The sequence below is a fragment of the Mobula hypostoma genome, chromosome 3 (genome assembly GCF_963921235.1).
Source record: "Mobula hypostoma chromosome 3, sMobHyp1.1, whole genome shotgun sequence".
In the NCBI taxonomy this organism is placed as follows: Eukaryota; Metazoa; Chordata; class Chondrichthyes; order Myliobatiformes; family Myliobatidae; genus Mobula; species Mobula hypostoma.
Genome location: NC_086099.1, coordinates 103,555,393 through 103,573,821, shown reverse-complemented (window position 1 = coordinate 103,573,821; position 18,429 = coordinate 103,555,393). Strand labels below are relative to the sequence as shown.

Below are 18,429 nucleotides of genomic sequence, written 5' to 3'. Positions count from 1 at the left end.
TCATTTGCCGCTTCTCTGCCCATTCTTCCAATCTATCCAAGTCTCTCTGCAGACTCTCCGTTTCCTCAGCACTACCGGCCCCTCCACCTATCTTCATATCATCAGCAAACTTAGCCACAAAGCCATCTATTCCATAATCCAAATCGTTGATGTACAATGTGAAAAGAAGCAGCCCCAGCACTGATCCCTGTGGATCACCACTGGTAACCGGCAGCCAACCAGAATAGGATCCCTTTATTCCCACTCTCTGTTTCCTGCCAATCAGCCAACGTTCTATCCACGTATGTAACTTTCCCGTAATTCCATGGGCTCTTACCTTGTTAAGTAGCCTCATGTGTGGCACCTTGTCAAAGGCCTTCTGAAAATCCAAACATACAACATCCACTGCATCTCCCTTGTCTAGCCTATGGGTAATTTCCTCAAAAAATTGTAATAGGTTTGTCAGGCAGGATTTTCCTTTAAGGAATCCATGCTGAGTTCTGCCTATCTTGTCATATGCCTCCAGGTACTCTGTAACCTCATCCTTGACAATCGACTCCAACAACTTCCCAACCACCGCAATTTAATATCCATTGTTTCTTACCCTTAGATTTATTTAAATCGCAATAGTTTTAAGCTTCCAAGGGAGTCTTACCTAAACAACGAGACACAGAGAATGGACATTTTCTATAAAGGCATCAACGTGCAGTAAAGGCTTTCAAGTTTCCAACATATTGGAATCATTGCATCAAAAGATATAGATTTCTTCTACGCAGTTTTAAAAGCTGCTGCTAATCAGAAATATGTATTTTAAAAATGGACAGAAGATAGCATTGCACACAGCATCATTAGACTAAAGTACAACTTTCCAGCTTGTATCTGGTTAATGAAGGGCATAAATTGTTTAATTTTGTATGATGTTTATAATGCAACATGACAATAAAGTGCAGCAGCATGAGATTAAATTAATAAACATTCATAATTTTGTTTTGAATTTACAGCACTATATAGAATACAGGCAATGTAGAAATTAAAACTCAGCAGTGTTAATGGGAGTGGAGGAAGAAGCCCAAATGACACTCATTTATTGTTTCATTCAAAACTCATTAAACACAGGAGAATATTTTCAAATGGTTGTTTATTGCCTACAGTTAAAGAAAATAAAATACACAGGTGCAAGGGAAGAAGCAGACATAATTTAGCCCCATACATTTAGAGCAATACCTGACCTCCATATCCAAAAAAACCTTTCTTTAAATCTTTCTTCTAGTAGCATAAGCGAAGCACTCCTGTCTGAGCTGCCAAAAGTTTAAAGACACACTATGTGAATAATTACTGGCTTGGTTCGTATATTTCAAATAGTAATTAAACAACTGTGGTCAAGAGCAGATCAGATATTGTAATATATTTAAGAAAGTCTGTATATTAAAATTTTTCACTTTATACATTTCACTTTTTGGATTTAAAAAGAATTTAGCCAGTGAAAATCCAAGAACTTCCTATAATGTACTCAAAGTATATTACCATCTGATATAATACTAAGAGTCAATTTACTCTTAGTAAACTACAGCATTTTTATCCATTGACTTTGAGAAGAAACGTATATTTTTGTAGAGAGGGGAGACAGCAGTATCTGATTGCTCATAGTTCAGGAGAATAAATACTACCCAATGACCAATAATTCAATACAGACTCTGGTGACCCAGCACAATTCACTTTCATTTCCTATTAACCACCATGATAATTTTTAATAACAATATTTTCTTTAAAAATACATGTTATAAAAATAAAGGTGGCCAAATGCTGAACATGTTTGATCAATGTTTTAAAAAAACAAATTCACTACTACAACATTGATAAACTATAATCTTTTAATACAATATAAGCGAAGTTTTGCAAACCGAAGCACCACAGTCTCAAAGAGTCATATCACTCATTTTTTCTTGGTATAATCGAACGTCTAAAAACATGCACAATATCCAAGTTATGCAGTGATTTAACTACAGCTCACTCTAAAATCCCACTGGCCACTTAGCAAAATCTTTAAAGATGTGTTAAATCAGAACTACAATCTCCGTCCAAATTACATCTTCTAAAATTGTGTGTATAAGTAGCCTCAAAGTACACTTTCCAGAGCTCAACTGAAGAAAGCAAATACAAGAAAGTCTCAATGGCCATCCTTTAGGTGTTTACACAACAGTACATCAATTCTAAATTCATTTTGCCTTCCAAGATCAGCATGCACTTTCTTGTAGTAGTGGCTTAAACAGCTGAGGTACAAGATGTAAAAATCTGAACCCATTTATTCTGATATTTTCAGAACTTGGTCTCTTTCCCAATGGTAAGATGGGAAAAATTTTGTGGGTCATCAGAACCAAGATTTTAATGATTCATTTATGAATTATCAAGGCAGAGATTTTCAAAAATAAATTAACTTTATTTCAAACAAATTAACAAAAGTACAATGATCTTTTTCAGTTCTTAGGAGCCTGATCTGATTTAAAAAGAGGTACTTAGAAATAGTCCCTGAAGAACTGATGTGGAAAATGCATTTTAAATTAGCTCAATTTAAGAATCCTGCACTAACATGTAAAGTACCTGTGAATTAAAAGCTGATGAAGTGGTTTACTTTTGGTATATGGTTAACTGCATTTTTCTCTCTGCAGTGTATTAATCTCTGCCATAAACAATTCTAAAAACATTCTATTACCTCTAAAATCTGCCTTTTGTAACTGAAGTAAAGAAACTCACGTTTCACTATAAATCACATTACTGAACATAAATGCTGAGTGATGTGATACCTTGAAAGACTGGAATTCAGTAGCTTTTCAATCCATTGAAGTTAGCAAGGATTTCTGATAAGAGAAATTATTACTGAACAAGGAAGGAGAAGCTTTCCACATCAAATACATAATACCTAAAAAGTAATGAATACCTTATGCATATGTAGCCTTTGTCACTGAGAGTAGGTCCCCTGCTTTACACAAAGGCAAAAAAGACAAGTTGTGCTAGGAATAGGATGGAAAAAAAGCTGGTCTCAGAACTCATTGTGCCATACCTGACTTATGGTGCAGTTTCCAATGTCTCACATTCCTTACACCAAAGATAAACACGCTACAGAGCTTGTACAAAATTGTTTTTAAGTTGTTTTTCTGCCTTTTTTTTTACATAAAACTTCACAAATCTTAATAGATTTATTGTACAGAATTTTAAAAGTTGCCTAGGGAAGGCCTGTCAGGTTTTCTCTGCTTGCTTGGGCAGTGTTGGTACTTCAGCAAATTGAATGAGGCACATTGTTATGAAACAATTGATATAAACGTAACAGATATATGTATGAATCTGACTGTGCTTTCTGTATTATTTGCCTGGACAACTGTAATTAACACATATGGCAAATTTGCTCATCTCTGTTTTACATTTTTTCCTTTAAATGTTATTTCACTCAATTGAAATATATAACTTTATTATATATTTTAATTTAACAAACACCATTATCAGAATTTTGGAAAAATACATACAGAAGCAAAGAAAACCTGAGGAACACCCTCTTGCAACAGAGTGTCTCGATTCCTTTATATTGAAAGCAGACAAAGTTTGCAGCTATTAACATTTAAGCTTTCCCAAAAATTGTTTTCCTCTTCAATTATAAAAAAAGAAAACAAATATTCAGTAAATGGGCTCCTCTGAAGTTCATATACAATCATTACAGATTAATTTCAAATTCCATTTTATACATACAGATCAGACAAAATATTTGGAGTGAAGTATGGGAGGATAATATTGCTTGTAGTTATTAAAATAAATGCATGGAATAAGCTAATTTATCATGTTTTAAGAAGCAAGATCATAATAATTTTATGCACTAGGATTAGGATAAATAAAAGGGCCTAAAAAGTTCAAATCTTCTCAACCAAAAAAATCTAGTTTTCAGAATTTACTTGGTCCTTCTGGTGTCCCACTATCATCAAATTTATCTTGCTCCATAATTTATGTCCTTAAATACATATTCTTTCAAAAATGTAGGCTTTAGAATTAAAGTGCTGACTTAAAACAGATTTCAGATAATCTTGATGCCAAAATCCAGTCAAATATCAGAGGTGGTTAATGGTAAATATTATAAATAGGCCTTGGCCGCTTGTAAACTTTATTCAATGTAATACCAGCATCATATATTCAATTAAAAAGATTTCCATATCAGAAGTTATGTTGTTCTTTTGATTCAAATAACCCTACATATTGGTTCTTGAAATGCAGTAGTTTTTCCCCCTCCCTCTTGTGGCTGGGGTGGGGGGGGACGACACATTAAACAGATTTCATATTTACTGCACCAATCAAAATCCATTTCTTTATAAAGTGCAATACATTATTGGAATAAACAGCTTGAAAATTAACGACCATTAGATGGTGCTCATTTACTGCACAATAACTTTAAGGTACTTGATTTCACAACTAACTTATTCCTGATGCTTCTCAATTACTGCTTACTCTATGGTTTACTTCATCATATCAAGAGAAACTTGGTCTCAACCAATTACTTTACTAAATTGTACTCCCCTGCATATGCAGCAGATTTCTTCTTCAAACATCTTGGATTACTTTTAAATACATTTTCAGTAATCAATTTGGAAAATTTTAAACTTGCCTCTCTCTCGAAAGCAATAAATAACAGGCACCTTTAACGAAACCAGGTATGAACTACATACCAAGCAAAAAAAACATTAGACCAAATCACAGCTGGACAAATTTCCCTATGGCTTCAATTAGCTCTTCATTCAGATCCAACAGAGATCCGCTAAACTGCTGAAAGGACGAGAATAAAGGAGGAATGCTGGTCTTCAAAAGCAAAAACATACAAAGAATCAAATGTATTAAACAATTAAAGCAAACAATGAGAATACTGTAAATGACTGACATAGACAAGGAAATGGAGGATGACAAATGAAAAGGCATTAAATTGTCATCCAAATATTGAGAAATGAGTCAAGACAATTTTGGTACCGGACATATAAAAAGATCCAAGGCAACTAGGGCAGGGACAAAACTTAGAACAAATATCTCAAGGTATTTTGCCTGTCGGTCTTTGGAAGAAGAATCAATGGCACTGTATAGCAAAGCATGTAATGCTGCTGTTTTAATGCCAGATTAGGCATATAATCCGACAGGAAAACATGAACACAGTATATAACATTGTGAGATTAAACACTTCGAGTTATGAAAAATGCTAGTTCCAGTGTCCCCAAAGGTTTGAGTAAAACATCAGTTTGTTTGCTCCGGCCTTAGTGACAACACAGTGAAATAAACTATGAAACAGTAACACTAGAAACCTACAGAACACACACTTTAAAAGAGAACAAATAGCGTTCTTTTTTTTTTACAAGCCATACTTCACTCCGTCATACTTTGATTTTATAATTGTACAAGTCCATAAAAGCAGGCAGTGCCTCCAGGTCAGGGCTCCAACTACCTCCTGTTTGGCAAGTGCACACCATTCAAAGGTGGCAGAAAAAGCTGAAGTTCAAGCTGTATTAACAGTGAGAAGTGATCAGAAGGAATATGGGGGTGCGGACATCCAGTGATAGAGTTTTCCACAAGCCACTGAGGATCCAAAGGGCCAAGAACACCCAGCACTCTCATTAGAGTCTTGGAATAGAAAATGTAGTCAATAACACCCTAGGAGACAAAATAAAAGGAAAATGATTTTGACATTAACCTGCAGCAAGTGAACTTCTATCTATCTTACTGAAATCATAAACATCTTTCAGGTCAATAAAGAAATATTAAATTATTGACAGAAAAAAAGTTCAAAGGAAGCAAAGGGTTGAGTCAATTTATTTACATTGTCAACCACGTGGACATATGCACCTTTCTAAGCACATCTTCCTACAAAGATATATTTTATTAAAAACTATGAGGAAAGAGCAGGGATTACAAATCACCACCTGGAAGTTCTTGATTGTTAACCCATTTACTACATCATGAGTCATATAGGGGAAAATTCTTTATAAGCAGTTCTTAAACTATCTTGCAGTACTCATCAATCATAAGAAAAGTTATACCTAAAGGTATTCAATTGTCATGAGTGCAATTTACCTATTGGTAGTACTGTTCCATTGGAAGTAATTTTGGCTCACCTCTCACACACAAAACATTAAGATATAATCCAGGTTGAAAACAAATGGTGCTGCTGAAGGTGTCATCTTTCAAATAAGATGCTCAACCAAAGTCCCAGCTGCCCACAGAAGTAGATATAAAAAATGCCATGATACTATTTGAAGAGCAGCAGGGAAATTTATCTCGTGTTCTAACATTTACCCCTTAAATCAAAAATCATTAATACATTTAAGATGAATATGAATCCTACTGTGCTGTGCTCAAACTTGGTTGATACACTTCATTAGATTATTTTAAAAAACGCTGCAAATCATTTGTTTCAAACTCTTGGGAGACTTGCAAAATCAAGAGCTGTACCATAAATGGAGGGGAGGGGGGAAATCACAAAAATTGAAATTGAAATCTAAGAGTGACATCACTCACAAAACAATGTCTCAAAGTTATACATGTAAAAGGACACAATTTACCTGGAACATCTGTGCCTGCATTTGTCACACAATTGCTCTCATCATTTTTATTTACCCTTTTCTCACATTCCCTTGTTTGAGTTTTCTCTATGTACCTATCTAATCCTTTCATAAATTTAAATCATATGATACAGAAGGCCATTTTAGTTGATCAAATCTGTACTAGCTCTTGGATTGACATATCAAGAAAGTCTATTCCTATATTACCAGAGTACAAAATAAAGCTCATTTGGTATCTAAACTTAACATTAGAATTTCAATTAATCTGCATTGGTATCCCGTCTTAATCCTCAACATTTGTTTCAATTGTATAGCATAAAGATGTGCATAAGGTTTTACACACTTGTGTAAAACTGTATGCCTTTAATATTCTCCATCTCATGTTTTCTAAACAAAAACGAGTAAAATTAGAGGCTGTAATATCCTTAACCATGCAAGGCAGTGTAAGTTTACCAGTTATTATTTCAGGTTATACTTCATATACTTTATACTTTATTGTTGCCAAACAATTGATACTACAACGTACAATCATCACAGCAATATTTGATTCTGCGCTTTGCACTCCCTGGAGTACAAATCGATAGTAAACATTAAATATTAAAATTATAGATCATAAATAGAAGATAGAAAAGGGAAAGTAAGGTAGTGCAAGAAGACCGAGAGGCAGGTCCAGATATTTGGAGAGTACGGCCTAGATCCGGGTCAGGATCTGTTCAGCAGTCTTATCACAGTTGGAAAGAAGCTGTTCCCAAATCTGGCCATACAAGTCTTCAAGCTCCTGAGCCTTCTACCGGAGGGAAGAGGGACAAAAAGTGTGTTGGCTGGGTGGATTGTGTCCTTGATTATCCTGGCAGCACTGCTCCGACAACGTGTGGTGTAAAGTGAGTCCAAGGACGGAAGATTGGTTTGTGTGATGTGCTGGGCTGTGTTCATGATCTTCTGCAGCTTCTTTTGGTCTTGGACAGGACAACTTCCATACCAGTTTGTGATGCATCCTAGAAGAATGCTTTCTACAGTGCATTTATAAAAATTAGTGAGGGTTTTAGGGGACAGGCCAAATTTCTTTAGTTTTCTCAGGAAGTAAAGGCGCTGGTGGGCCTTCTTGGCAGTGGGACTCTGCTTGGTTGGACCAAGCCAGGTCATTTGTGATACTGACCCCAAGGAACTTAAGGTTTTTGACCTGTTCCACCTACGCACCACCGATGTAGATGGGGTCGTGCGGTTCGCTACTCCTTCCGAAGTCAATAACCAATTCCTTCGTCTTGCTGTCGTTGAGGGATAGGTTATTGTCTTTGCACCATGCCACCAGGTAATAATTTCCTCTCTGTACTCAAACTCATCATGACCCGAGATACGGCCTACAATTGTGGTGTCATCAGCAAAGTTATGTATTGAGTTCAATGGAAACTTGGCTACACAATCATGGGTGTATAGTGAGTCTTCTCCCTGGATTGTCACCTTGTCATGGTGGAGAAGCTTGTGTGGTCCTGTGATCCCGAGAGCAATGCCGTCTGGAGCTATGCTCCTGGCAGGGTCACCCATGGTGGTAAGGTCGAGGATGAGGTCCCTGACAAAGAACAATCCAGCCAAGACCTCAACAGTGGAACAGGCGGACAAAATTACTTCGGACTCAATGGCTGTGAAGGCAGATGAAGGCTGCAACAAATTCATCAGCTCCAATCATCATGGTTTCCATGCCATTGGAATCAGTTGGTTGATTTGTGAAGTATCGTGTGCTTCTTGGAGTGCAACATCAAGTACACGTTAAACAAATACATGCACACGCGTCTTCACTCTGTGGACCACTTCTTCAGAATGAAGACCATCATCCTCGACCTCGAGGGATAGCCACGACGACAATGACAAACAGTGAGTACAGCAGGGGCTGAGTACACAGCCTTGTGGGGCACCAGTGCTCAGAGTGATTGTAGAGGAGAGCTTGTCCCCTATTTTTACAGCCTGGGTCCTATCTGTGAGGAAGTTGAAGATCCAGCTGCAGATCTGAGTGCTAAGGTCCAGGTTCTGGAGCTTAGGAATCAGTTTATTTGGAAAGATGGTATTAAAGGCAGAGCTGTAGTCAATTAAAAGGAGCCTTACGTATGCGTCTTTATTCTCCAGGTGTTGTAAGGAGGAATGTAGGGCCAGAGATGGCATCTGCCTTTGACCTGTTGCTCCGTTAGGCGAATTGCAAAATGTCGAGGTTGACTGGTAGGCTGTGGTTGATGTGTGCCATAACCAATCGCTCGAAGCACTTCATAGCAATTGACGTCAGAGCCACAGGTCGATAGTCATTCAGGGATGCCACCTTGCTCTTCTTCGGCACCAGGATTATCATTGCCTTCTTAAAACACGAGGGGATCTTAGACTGAAGCAAGGAGCAGTTGAAGATGTCAGCAAACACTCCAGCTAGCCCGCTTGCACAGGCCCGGAGAACCCGTCCCGGTATGCCATCTGGGCCCGTCGCCTTCCTTGGATTTATCTTCAGGAAGGCCCTTCTAACGTCTTCCTCAGTGACGGTGAATCTCGATGCCACCAGGTCCGGTTCATCCGGAGGGAGCGGGACGCTCCTCTTCTGTTCGAATCTTGCGTAGAATACATTAAGTTCGTCAAGAAGAGAAGCGCCACAGTTATTAATATTCCCAGCCTTTTCTTTGCGCCCAGTGATCTCATTTAGACCTTGCCATAGTCTACCAGCATTCCCCTGGTTAGCCTGGGCTTCCAACTTTGCTCGATAATCCCTCCTGGCACCCTTAATAGCTTTCTGGAGTTCACGCCTCGATTCCGTGTAGCGACTGCTATCGCTGGACCTAAAAGCCGCAACTCTATCCTTTAAAAGGGACTTGACCTCATAATTCATCCAAGGTTTCCAGTTAGGGAATACCTGGATCGTCTTGCGAGACACACAATCCTCTGTGCATTTCGAGATAAAGTCCATGACAGCTGAGGCATACTCATTGAGGTTAGCTGCCGAGTCCTTGAATACTAGCCAGTTCACCAATTCAAAGCGGTCACAGAGGACCTCATCTATTTCCTCCGTCCAACGCAACACCACTTTTGATACCATGACCTCCTGCTTCAGTTTCTGTTTGTAAGCTGGGAGTAGGGGTATGGCCTGACGGTCCTATTTTCTGAAGTGAGGTAGTGGGATGGAACTGTAGGCATCCTTGACTACTGTGTAGCAGTGGTCAAGTATATTCAGGACTCTAGTGGGGCAGGAGACATGTTGGTATAACTTTGGCAGCACCTTTCTGAGGTTGGCCTGGTTAAAGTCCCTGCCTGTAATGAGCAAAGCCTCCGGATACCTGGTCTTAAGTTCACTGATGTTGGCATACAGTATGTTCAGAGCACACTCCACGTCCGCCTTGGGGGGAATGTAGACCGCTGACAGTATGACTGAGGTGAATTCCAGTGGCAGAGTAGCGACGACACTTCACCAACAGGTTGATGACAGGTTGGAGATGTGGCCCATTCCAACCAGCACCTCTCTGGACCACAACACATAAGTGACATCGGAGACCTCAAAGTGCCCCAGACACTTCCCTGGAGCGACCACTGTAGAGCCCTGTTGGTGGACATTCACAGCTACCAGAAGTGAGGCCTCTGCCAGCGACCTGGGAAACCGAGCCCGTTGATGACCTTTTGCGAAATTCTTTCCTTGGGCAAGTGCACAGTTGTTGTACTGGTGATATTTGCTGACTTTTCAAGCAAAATATCACATATTAGAGGAGTTAGCAATACTTAAATATTACCTTAGTGTAAATGCACTCAATTCTCAACAATATTTTAGTACCAAGACTAAAATTAGTACCTGGCTTGAAATATAATGAGAGGTTGATAGACTAGGACTTTCTTTCCCCCAGAGCGTAGGAGTCAGTGTGGTAGTGTTAAGGAGTTAATGTACAATCATGAAGGTTACTAATAAGACAGATGGTCCCATGGTCTCCTATCACCCCCAGAATAGGTGAGTCTAAGACTAGAGGGCATAGGCTTAATGTGAGTTAATATTCTCCCCACAGTGTGTGTTGGATATATGAAACAAGAGGAAGTGGAAAAGGCAGGTACAATTACAACATTTAAAAGATATTGGGACAATTTCATGGCTAGGTTTATAAGGTTATAGGCCAAATGGAGGCAAATGGGGCTCGCTCAGGAAGCCACCTTGTCTGGCACGGGCAAGTTGGGCCAAAGAGCTCATTTCCATATTGTACAATGTTATGGCTCAACTAACATCTTAAAATAAAACATATAATTAAAGCTCCAAAAAATTAAAAGTTTAAAAATTTAAACATTTTATTAAATTGCACTTATATGATCTGATGCCTGACTTTCAGAACAATTCCTGTCAATTGAACTGAATGGAGTTACTGAACTCACACAAGGTCTAATGACCAACACTGTGATTTCCAGTGATCTAGGACTGCAGGAAGTTGGCACTCTGTCACAAGACTCCATGAAGAATCTAACATCAGAGTGCAACTGGAAAGTTTGAAATTTCACCAAGTCACTCTGAGAAATGTTTTGGATTTTTAATCTGACGCTCCCTGTAAAACGTCATGAAGTACCACCTGAACACATCAGAATGCTGGTCTTGGTTTTGAGTTTAATTATATGAGCAAATACACTTTTAAGTATTTAGTCAACAAGTTGGCTGAGTGCTTGAGTACAATTCTGAGCACAATTTTCTCCGAAAATAAGCACACAAACTTAGAGCACTCAAAAATTTAATTCTGCACCATCAGCACAAAATTCACCAGGAACACTTCATTAGTGGATGCAAACTTGTACCCAACAAAGAACTGCAAGAGGTCTGCAAGGCACAAGCTCAAGATTACAGAAACCACAGTGTAGTCAATTACTTACCTTGAAGTCAAAAGTATAATTTGTGTAAGGCATCAAGTTGTTTTCATAAGCGCTCTTGAGTTGGAAATCATGAGTAATTCTGCCGTCTGAAGTTCCATTCTTTCCATTGCAGCTGAAGTTTGTCAAACACTCGTTGTACCTCAGTTCCTTGAAATCCTTGTGATTCTGTGCAACACCTCCAGTGCTCAAGTATTCCACAACGCCTACACACCAAGTGATTCAAGCCATTACTTATCAGTTACCAGAAACATGTAGTTTAGAGACAGATAATTTTTGTTTACAGTATTATGCAGCAATTTGTGTTGTCTTATGCAGCAAGTATCATGAACATTATAATGCATTTTACAATATTAACCCGTTGAATACAAGGAATTGTAATATCTTAGCAATAAGATCCTTATCCACCTCCAAAGGTGGCCAAAGTACATGCAAAGAATTTAAAACTGAACTGATTATTTCTTTTCAGTATAATATTTAAAATATATTTTACATCTATAATTCCACTCTTTACAGAAAATCACAGTAAAATCTATGGACAATTTTTGTTTTAAAATTTATGTGTTTATTTACAATTTAAAGTCCAAGTACTAATCAATTTACTGTATACTGTTCTTAACAATCTTACCCGAATCTGGCAGTGAATTAAGGTCTGCGCACAGCACCAACGGGATGCAGTTGGGGTCTGCAGAAGGACAACTTGGTCTAAGGGATACAGCTGACTTCTCAAGGATAGCTTTGAGTTCAGATATAATCATCATGGTTTGAATGAGCTTCACATCAGAGTATTCAGGGTCCCAGTGCATATGCGCATTAGCCACCAGAATTAGCTGCTTTTCTGCTCCATGAAGTGCCTTTGCACCTGAAAGGGATGACGCCTTTAAATGTATGCAGCAATTGAACAAAAAAAACAAAGTTAGATTTACTTAGTGTCTTTCACAATGTCAGGACATCCCAAAGTGCTGATAGCCAAAGAATGTTCACTTGCATTGCTGGAAATATGGCTACAAACTCATCCACAATAAAGTCTCACAAACAGTAACAAAACAAATCTCTTACATGCTGCCTAAAGAAAAACATCAGCTGAAGGGGTAGTTGAATTTTTCTGATCTGATTTGAACAATGTTGTGGAATGTTTAACATCCACTCGAGGATGAAATACATATTGGTTTAATGTCAGATTTGAAAAAAAACACTACTTCCAACAGTATTACACCAGATGGACTGTATCCAAGGAGGTAGCTAACATCAGCATCCAAGACAGACATTTGCCACAAACATAATGTATACTGAAAGATACAGCTTTAACTAGATTTTCTTAAAGTGAGTCCAGCAGTGAAATGTTTAGTAGCATGTTTTTCCGGTTCACTGTTCTACCCCTGGGAAAGATGTCGAGTCAAAAGCATCTTTAACTGATCTTGGTAGGCATTACTACAGATCTGCTCAAATTACAAAGGACAAAGGATAAATGTTATGCAAAAAAAAACCCGAGTATTGGTCTTCCCCTCAAATGCAAATCACACAAGAAGCTTAAGCATTCTGTTCATTAAAAAAATGTTTCTGTTTTTGATGGAGAGGAAATAATAATCTTAATAATATTTGATCTGTGCTTATGGATGCTTCAGTGTGAAGTATTACAAAAGAGCAACAATATAAAGGTCATTCCCTAAATACCGTTTGACTTTCAATAGTCTTTGATAATGAAAACATTATATATTTGAGTTTTCTTTCACTTCAGTGTCAGACGACACATCGGAAAAAGAGATATTTTACAAGTCACCCTGGGTTAACCTCAACTAATTTTTCTATGGAACAGCATTAACAAAGGCCAATAACCCATCTTTATACCTCAGGAATGGGACATAAATGGAGCAAAATATTTTATACAAACTTAACTCTTCTACATATATGCACAGCCAGCGCAGATAACAATACTCTCCTACTTAAAGTAAGAAAGGAAAAATATATATAGTGAAATCTAATATAACAAAATCAGCAGAGCTTAACCTACTCTTCCATCAGCAGCGAAATTCAGAGATTAAGTTATCTTTTAAAAACAAGCACTGAGCAAAAAAAAAATCACATCCATTAGCTTTATCAAAAAGTCAAAGAATTTACTTTAATTTGCAATTCTAAAAAATACACAACATGTACCTCCAAAAAGATCCTTGTGGACTTCCAAAAGTACTGCGACCCCAATGTTATCTTTCGTCATGACTCGATTTAGCATTGCTTCAGAGCCATCTGAATTGGCCATTGCCAATTGGTTGAATTCCACTGTGTGCTTCTGCACCAATGCAAACCTGAAGTTGAGAGAAAAGAGAAAGAGGGGTCGGGGGATGGGGTGGGGGGGAGAGAGAGAGAGTTGGGGTGGAGAGAGAGGGGAGGGGGAGGAGGTGAGAGGGGAAGTGAGGGGGGAAGTGAGGGGGGAAGTGAGGGGGGGAAGTGAGGGGGGGAAGTGAGGGGGGGAAGTGAGGGGGAAGTGAGGGGGAAGTGAGGGGGGAAGTGAGGGGGGAAGTGAGGGGGAAGTGAGGGGGAAGTGAGGGGGGAAGTGAGGGGGAGATAGAGGAATGGGAGGTGAGAGGGAGTGAGGTGGAGGTGAGAGGGGTGGAGGTGAGAGGTGGAGGGGAGTGAGATGGGGAAGTGAGGGGGAGGAGTGGGGGGAGGGAAGTGAGGGGGAAGTGAGAGGGGGTGGAGAAGTGGGGGGAAGTGAGGGGGAGGGAGTGAGGGGGGAGTGAGGGTGGGAAGTGAGGGGGGAGTGAGGGGGAGGTGGAGTGGGGAATGGGGGAGGTGAGAAGGGAAGAAAGAGAAGACAGAAAGAGAGGGGAAGAGAGAAAAGATATTAAGTATTTCTTACAATATAACCTAACGAAGGCATACAGGGTCAACACATAGCATATTATCAAAATTGAAACATCAGATAGCACATTTCAATCATCACATCTTACAATATAAAAATGTAAATTAACTTTTAACTGCAATAAAAGTGATTTTATGTTCTAACTTCTGGCCACTGGCAAGGTGACAAAGGTTACAATGTCTCTATTAAGGGATTAAATTGTAAAATTAGTGAATTACCAATGTATCTTACCTTTACAGTTTATTCCATAACAGAAATAACTTACAACACAAAGTTAATAGTCAGAAACCAAAACAAAAACATCATTCATGCCTCCACTCCCTACTCACCTGTCTAAAATTTCTTAAAGAGTAGATTTAGAGCAGTGGTTGCCAAACCCTTTTGGTTGCCACCCCCTTGGCTCCCAGAGCACATCCTGAGCCCACATCTTCTGACTATTACATAAAAACTATAAAGAATCTTGATTTACAATGCACAGTGAAAGGAAAAGGAACTGCAAATTCAAAGCAGTGACAAATAGTAGTGAAGTATATTCAAATCTACTTAAAACTACAAATAAAATTACATAATTACAGTAAAGATCCATTTTCATCAACAATTTTAGAGTATACATTAGGCTAACTATTCAATACTTCTTGCTTTTTCGCCTTTCAATGAGATGGATGGACGGTACAGTGATATCAACTTCTCAGTAACAGGCTGAATGTCACCCAGAAACGGTCTCAGATCTTTATGTTCAGTAATCAGCAGTCTGTTTTGTTGTTTTGAAAGAAGTTGGCTGATTGCACTAAACCTGTGCTCCACTAAATATGATGTTGGAAAGGCAATAGAGAAAATCTTGACATGTTTTCCATGGTGCAAGATAGTGTTCAGAGACTTCTTTCTGCAACCATAAGTCTTGATATTACTTCGTGAACCTGGGCTTCAGCTCAAATTCATTTTGTAGCGAGATCATTCTTCCTCCATCCATTAGTGCCTCATTATAGGTGTTCAGGAATGGATTTATTACCCAATCTAGAATTTGGATCAAGAGGTCCTGAAATCTCTCTGACTTGTCTCTATGCTGCTCACCCAGTTGGGCACTGTATGCTTGAAGGTCATTCAAGTTCAGGCTCAGTGTATTGTCATTCTGCTGGACACATGTATACCACCAAATGAAACAACATTCCTCCAGACTAAGGCGCACAACACAGTACATATACTCAGGTATATAACACAAAAAAAATTACCACAAATAAAAAGGTGCACATACAACACAAGTTAAAAAGTACATAGAATAACGCTACTGATCCTTCATAAGTGATTAGACATGGATGGTGGCAGGGAGTTCAGTAGTCTTACAGCCTGGGGAAAAAGAAGATGTTTCCTACTCTAACAGCTCTTGTCTCAATGTTATGGTACCTCCTGCCTGATGGTAAGATGTCACAGTGAATGTTGGATGGATGGGAGGGATTATTGACAATGCAAAGGGCACTGCACACGCAGCACTCCTGCTAACTATTCGCGATTGGTGGAAGAGTTACCTCGACAGTCCTCTCAGCAGTCCTCGCAATCTTTTTAGGAAGGATTGGTATTGTGTCTTTCTCTTCCAATTCAGAGAGGCTCAGAAATTGGAAAAGGTCAGGCCAGCCAATGTTACACTTAAATAGGTTTAACTTGGACAGAAATGTACAGACAACTGATTGACTTTGATCTCACATCTTTTACTTGCAATTGAAGATCGATTTCATTAAACTTTGTGAATAATTTGACATATAAGCCCAACGTACTACCTCGAACTGTATCAAGAAATGACGGGCACAAATAGATGAGTTATTAATCAAATGAAGAATTTTACTCCATTAATTATCTGAAAATGACACGAACTTCCAATTCCCAAGCACGTTTAATTTTATCATTAGATATCATTTGTAAATTCAATATCCGTTTATAAATTATAGCTATCAACCCTTTTTGAAGTGGTTTAAGCTGAAAAAGAGTATCTGTCATATTAGGTGGATAGGCAGAAGGGTAATTTGGCAGCAAACCACGTAAAAAAAATTCCTAATTTATAAATATCTAAAGAAATGTGCATTAGGTAAACCATATTTATCCACTAACTGAGAAAAAGACATTAAACAGTCCTGTAAAAACAAATCTAAAAAAGTTGTTACTCCTTTGGTTTTCCAAAATTAAAAAGATCTTATCCAAAATTGATGTTTTAAAAAATAATTAAAATGGATATTACTAGAAAGAATGAAATTATTTAACTCAAAAAATCTATGAAGCTGAAACCAAATTCTTAAAAGTATGTTTAATAATAGGATTAAGTTTTGTCTACCAATCTTATAAAACAAAAAGGGAAGAGGAGCTCCCAGTAAAGAGAACCCCTTCACCAAGTTTTCCTCCAAATCCAACCATGAAGGACATTCATGTATGTCTGAGTAATGAATCCAAAAAGTAATATATCGAATATTAATTGCCCAATAAAACATTCTAAAATTTGGTAAAGCCATACCACCATCCTTTTTTAATTTTTGTGGTAAAGGTTTACTCAATCTAGGATTTTTATTATTCCAAATATAAGATAAGATTATAGAATTTATTCTATCAAAAAATGTTTTAGGAACAAAGGTAGGAACTGCCCGAAATGTATATAAGAATTTCGGTATAACTATCATTTTAATAGCATTAATTCGACCTAATAATGATAACGTCATAGGTGACCATTTAGAAAGCGTTTGTTGGGTGTAGTCAATTAATGGGAGAAAATTATACTTATATAGGTCCTTAAAATTTTTAGTAATTTTAATACTTAGACAAGTAAAGTAATTTTTAGCAATACTAAAAGGTAATTGATGATATTGATCTGAGTGATTATTAATAAGAAATAACTCACTTTTATATCAATTTAATTTATATCCAGAAAAAACACATTCAGAAAATATAGATAGTATAGAAGGAATAGATTCCTAGGATCTGAAATATAAACTAATAGGTCATCTGCATGCAATGAAACCTTGTGTACTTTGTCCCCTCTTAAGACCCTGAACAGTATTGGAATCTCTAAGAGCAATAGCAAGGGGTTCTAAAGCCAAGTTAAATAATAAAGGGCTAAGAGGACATCCCTGCCGAGTACCTCTGTATAATCTAAATCAAGGAGATTTTTGATTATTAGTTATAACTTTGCCAAATAAACCTTCTGAACAGAGGGCAAGATCTTTTTCAGCGTGTTGGCGCAAAGACTTACAGAGTACCTGAAACAAAACCATTTCATTGATACGTCAATCCAAAAGGCTGGCGTAGCAGGCTTCTTGGGATGCCCTGAACATACCAGTGGCATATGACATCAAATCCAGATGGCTAAGAAAGAAGGAAAGGATCTGCATGTCTTGTTCCTCGACCTGGCCAACGCCTATGGATCAGTTCCTCATTCCCTCCTGTGGACTGCTTTTGAATTCTTTCAAGTGCCTGCAACAACAACAAATCCGGTAGAACACTACTTCCAGGATCTGCAAGTTTGTCCTACAACATCAGACTTCACCACAGCGTGGCAACCACTGGAAGTAGGCATCATGGCGGGGTGCACCATCTCCCCATTGGCCTTTACTATGTCAATGGAGCTCATTATCAGAGCCTCAAAATGGGTTGCGGGAGGAAAACGGCTAGTTTGGTCAAGGGTTACCACCGATACGAGCCTATATGGACGATATAACAATACTGACGACAAATGTCCCCTGCACCAAGAGACTTCTGAAAAAGCTTCATCAAAACGTCACATGGGCGAGGATGAAGATCAAGCCCAGCAAGTGCAGAAGCATCTCCATTGTCAAAGGTCAAGTCACCGATAAAAGATTTCAGATTGACGGGACACCTGTCCCAACTCTTTCAGAAATGCCAGTGAAGAGCTTGGGCCGAGTGTATGATGCTAAGCTCAAGGACACTAGCAGTTTAAACAACTAAAAAAGGATACCATCATGTACATAGCTTGCATCAACAAGACCTTGCTGCCAGGAAAACTCAAACTGTGGTGCTTCCAGTTCGGCATACTCCCAAGACTCATGTGGCCTTTAACAGTGTATGAAATCCCCATCAGCAAGGTTGAAAAGCTTGAAAAGCTTGAAAGAATGATCAGCACACATGTAAAACAGTGGCCTGGACATCTGCGATGCTTAA

At 38.4% G+C, this 18,429-nt stretch overlaps 1 protein-coding gene across 1 annotated transcript in view; it reads right to left on the bottom strand.

Annotated features, from left to right (window-relative positions):
* Positions 1-1,836: 1,836 nt before the first annotated feature.
* Positions 1,837-18,429, bottom strand: part of cnot6l (CCR4-NOT transcription complex, subunit 6-like) — a 77,757-nt gene continuing 61,164 nt past the window's right edge. Inside the window, exons 9-12 of the mRNA XM_063043544.1 lie at positions 13,569-13,717; positions 12,043-12,276; positions 11,418-11,620; positions 1,837-5,649 (exon numbers count right to left, since the gene is read on the bottom strand). Coding sequence (XP_062899614.1) covers positions 5,440-5,649; positions 11,418-11,620; positions 12,043-12,276; positions 13,569-13,717 — 796 coding nt within the window. The 3' untranslated portion in view covers positions 1,837-5,439. The remainder of the gene's footprint in view (positions 5,650-11,417; positions 11,621-12,042; positions 12,277-13,568; positions 13,718-18,429) is intronic.